The sequence below is a fragment of the Triticum urartu genome, chromosome 5A (genome assembly GCF_056163025.1).
Source record: "Triticum urartu cultivar PI428250 chromosome 5A, HENAU_Tu73, whole genome shotgun sequence".
Taxonomy (NCBI): Eukaryota; Viridiplantae; Streptophyta; class Magnoliopsida; order Poales; family Poaceae; genus Triticum; species Triticum urartu.
The window spans coordinates 14,247,316-14,251,132 of NC_141877.1; the positions used below are offsets into that span (position 1 = coordinate 14,247,316).

The window sequence follows — 3,817 nt, forward strand, 5'->3', positions numbered from 1 at the left end:
GGCATACTTTTCGCTCAGGATAACATGTAATGTTTTTATTCCTCTATATGTCCATCTTTTTATTATATCAATTCTAATAATTTCATGAATACAAAATCAATTAGCTGGTGTTTGAACTGTTAGGTGTGTATGAGCATTTACAAGTCGTATAATGTGATATGAGGGTGAAAACCTAGAAGTTGATACATAACTCTTAGAGGGAAGAGTATTCCTAGTATCCATTCGCTAGCTTCAATGCCATCGAACTTGCAAAAAATAATTTGAACTTGAATTACCATATGAACTAATGAACTTATTCCCTCATATGTATATCAAACTCATGCATGGTAAACCATTAGTTTCCTTGGGTTCACGGTGCTATATTTTTGTTGTTGTTGATACTGAGAAGCAAGCACACTTTTTACACAAGCTAACATGTAAGCTTATATTCCTCCATATCTCCACCTTTTCTGATTAATTTTGGATGCTTTCATGAACACCAAATCTAATAGCTAGGTGTTGCAACTTTAGGTGTCCATCAACAATTAATTGTGTGTTTCATGTGAGATTAGAGGCAAAGCTAGAAGTTGATAGAAAATTAAACATAATATGATGAAATTTTAACATAGAAGGATCTAGAGAGAGTATTCCCAGTATTCTTCTGTGGTTCCAATGCCTTTGAATTTGCCATAAATAAATCGTCCGAGAATAAGTAGAAATTACAACACGGAGTCTGTACTGGTGAACAATACATATATCAAGGGCATAATGAAAATGTCATGGAAAGAGGGATCTAGGGCGTGGGGCCTACCCCTAAATGACCAAAATAAAAATGTTGCAGCACGCTTCTGGCTCGAGCGCGCGAAACGGCCTACCTGTGTTAAGAGATCTAAGTTCTGCTCTATAATATATTACCGAACATTATGTCGTAACGCCTTTCCCATATACTCCCTCCGTTCCTAAATACTTGTCTTTCTAGGCATTTCAACAAGTGACTACATACGGAGTAAAATGAATGAATCTACACTCTAAAATATGTCTACATACATCCGTATGTAGTAGTCATTTGAAATGTCTAGAAAGACAAATATTTAGGAACGGAGGAAGTATTACCGAACATCTAAGTTCTGCTCTATAATATATTACCCAATTAATTTATGTTTGTATTCAAAGCAACCATAGGTCTGAAGTCTTTCCCATATTTTATTTTGGGATAGCTAAAAAAACCTTTTGTAGATCAGTGTTTACTTCACATTCTTTTTTTTGGAAGAAATAATAGGTAGAGAAAAAACTTGTCTACAATTAAAGGGATTTCCAGGGACCAAACTGCTAGGGCACAGATCTCAATTGGGAACAGCGCAGGAGTAACGTTAAAACGGAAGTTAGGGATCGATCCCCTTCACTCTCACCCACCTCGTTTCCAGTCCAATTGTCCAAACATCCTACCCCTTTGAATCCTGCCATGGCGGCGCCGCGACCATGGTCCAGCCTCCACCTAGACCTTCTCTCCCGTATATTCCTCCTCTTGTCCTGCGTGGCCGACCGCCTGAGGGCGTCCGCCGTGAACAAGCACTGGCGCCAGGTCGCGCTGCAGAATCCGTCGCCACTGCCATCCCTCCTCATGCCGTCCACCGCCAGGACCGAGATCTATCGGATCTTCGGCGGCTTCGCCGATCCGCGCCCGCCCCTCGCCGCCGAGCGGCGCGGAGAGCGTTTCTGCGGCTCGGCTCCGGGCGGCTGGTTCGTGGTCGCATCCCCGCGCTGGCGCGGCCACGCCCTGCTGAACCTCCGCACGGGCGAGCGCGTCCCCCTGCCGGACCGCGTGCGCATCCCCATCGAATCCGGCCACATCACGTGCCCCATGATGATCCGCGCAGCCGCCATGTCCGCCGCGCCGCCGTCTGGCGCCTGCTTCGTCGCCGCCATGATGTCCAGCCAGACCAACATGGCGTTCTGGCGCCCGGGCATGGACCGCTGGTTGTCGGCGCCGGTGGGAAGGGCGCCGCCGGAACCGCGCGACGCCCAGGACCTGACTTTCCACGACGGCTGGTTCTGCGTCGTCGACTCAGACGATGACCTCTTCTGCTACAAGACAGAAATCGCCCCTGCTGTAGCTGGAGGCGGCGGCTCTTCGCTTACTATTCATCATATCGCTTACAAGATCCGTCGTCACCCCTTGATGGCCACGACGGACCCCGGGGAGATCGTCTCTCGCTACGTCCTGCCCTCTGCCTCCGGTACCGATCTGCTCATGGTGTGGAGGTTCATCTCGCCGGCGAGGGGCGGCACGTGGCGGTTCCTGGTCTTCAAGCTACAGAAGCCACAGGACGGACTGCCGGCTTGCTGGCGCTCGTACCAGATGAGCGGGCAGGTGCTCTTCGTCGGCCGGGCCAGCTCCAAGGCCTTCGACACGGGCCACGCCGGCAGCCCGGGCTACATCTACTTCCTGGACGACGTCTACCCTGGTGGTCCGCACAGAGTCCTCCAGCAGAACAAGTATCCCTGTGCCGATGCCGGCAGGTGGCGTTACTCATTCCCCCACGAGATCGAGATCGAGCGGTGCCTGCCATCCGCGCCCCCCTCGGACACCTCGCCGTGCATTTGGTACCACCATCAATGAATTTAGCTATACCCAACAGCTTCAGTTCGAGGCATCACATCGATCATAGAGGTTTCCATCAGTTCATTACATAGAGGCTTCGTCATTCATCTTTGCTCCTGGTCAATGTTTCTTTATTGTTGTTGTCGTCGATGGTTGTTGTTGTAAGATGCGAAACTGAATGTTCCATATCCAGTTTGCTGTATTTGTTCTCAATTTGAAGGCTGCTTTGGAACTCATTTCGTCTATATGAAATTATGAACTATTTAGACTCCATGCTACCAGCTACCTATATATATTGTTTGAATTGTGTGTATGATTTTCTCGTGTAAATTCAACTTCAGATTTTATATATTTTCCGCACTATTCTCAGTAGTGCACACAATTTCTGAAACCTTGTTTGCATAACACGTAAGAACCAGCGCCGGTTAATCAGATGATCTGCAGCTGAATATTTGATGTTTTTTCATGCATAGAGATCAACAAGTACTGATTATATAGAGTGTTCGTCATTCGTCTACTGATTATATAGGTGTTTTAGACTGCATGCTTATATATGTTGTTTGAATTGCTTATTGATTTCTGGTGTAAATTCTAGTTTAGTTTATGATGTTTTCCACCGTATTTCCAGTAGTGCACACAATTTGTGATTGTATTGTATGATTGTATCTGTCAGTGGCAGAGGTGTTTTTCATGTCTCCCTTGTTTGCATTACACGTAAGAACCAGCGCCAGTTGATGAGATGATCTGCAACTGAATATTTGATGTCCATTCAGGTATAGAGATCAACTAGTACTGATTATCAAAGGTGGCGGGCGAGTTACGCGTCCGGTCGGGTCTTCTTCGCCCAGGGGAGCTTTAGTCAAGAGGGCGGCGTCGTGGCTGTCTCCAGTGCGGTGCTGCACGGTGGAGAGCTTGGGGAGAGGCGGAGCATGGTCATGAGGTGAGTGGCAGTGGTCATCTGGGCACGCCGGCTCGAGTGTCGGAGGTAGCGCTGCGACGGAACCCCGGAGGCAGCGGATCTCGGCTAGGAGGTACGGTGGCAAGGAGCAGCGACTGGGACTCGTTGCGAAGGCCGAGGCATGCGGTGCGCCTCCTGTTCTTGTCGGCGTGGTGGCAGAAGGCGGCGCCTTGGGGAGTTTGCTGGCTGAACCGACTGGATCTCGGTGCTCGGCACATTGACTCGTAACACGGAGCGCCATGGTCGATGTCTGCGTGTCGGGGGAGAAGTGCGTTGGC

At 48.8% G+C, this 3,817-nt stretch overlaps 1 protein-coding gene across 1 annotated transcript; it reads left to right on the forward strand.

Moving 5' to 3' along the window:
* The first annotated feature begins 1,441 nt into the window (after positions 1-1,441).
* Positions 1,442-2,728, forward strand: LOC125532748 (uncharacterized). Its single transcript, XM_048696683.2, has one exon. The coding sequence runs from the start codon at positions 1,442-1,444 to the stop codon at positions 2,597-2,599; it is 1,158 nt and encodes a 385-aa protein (XP_048552640.2). The 3' UTR covers positions 2,600-2,728.
* Positions 2,729-3,817: the final 1,089 nt, after the last annotated feature.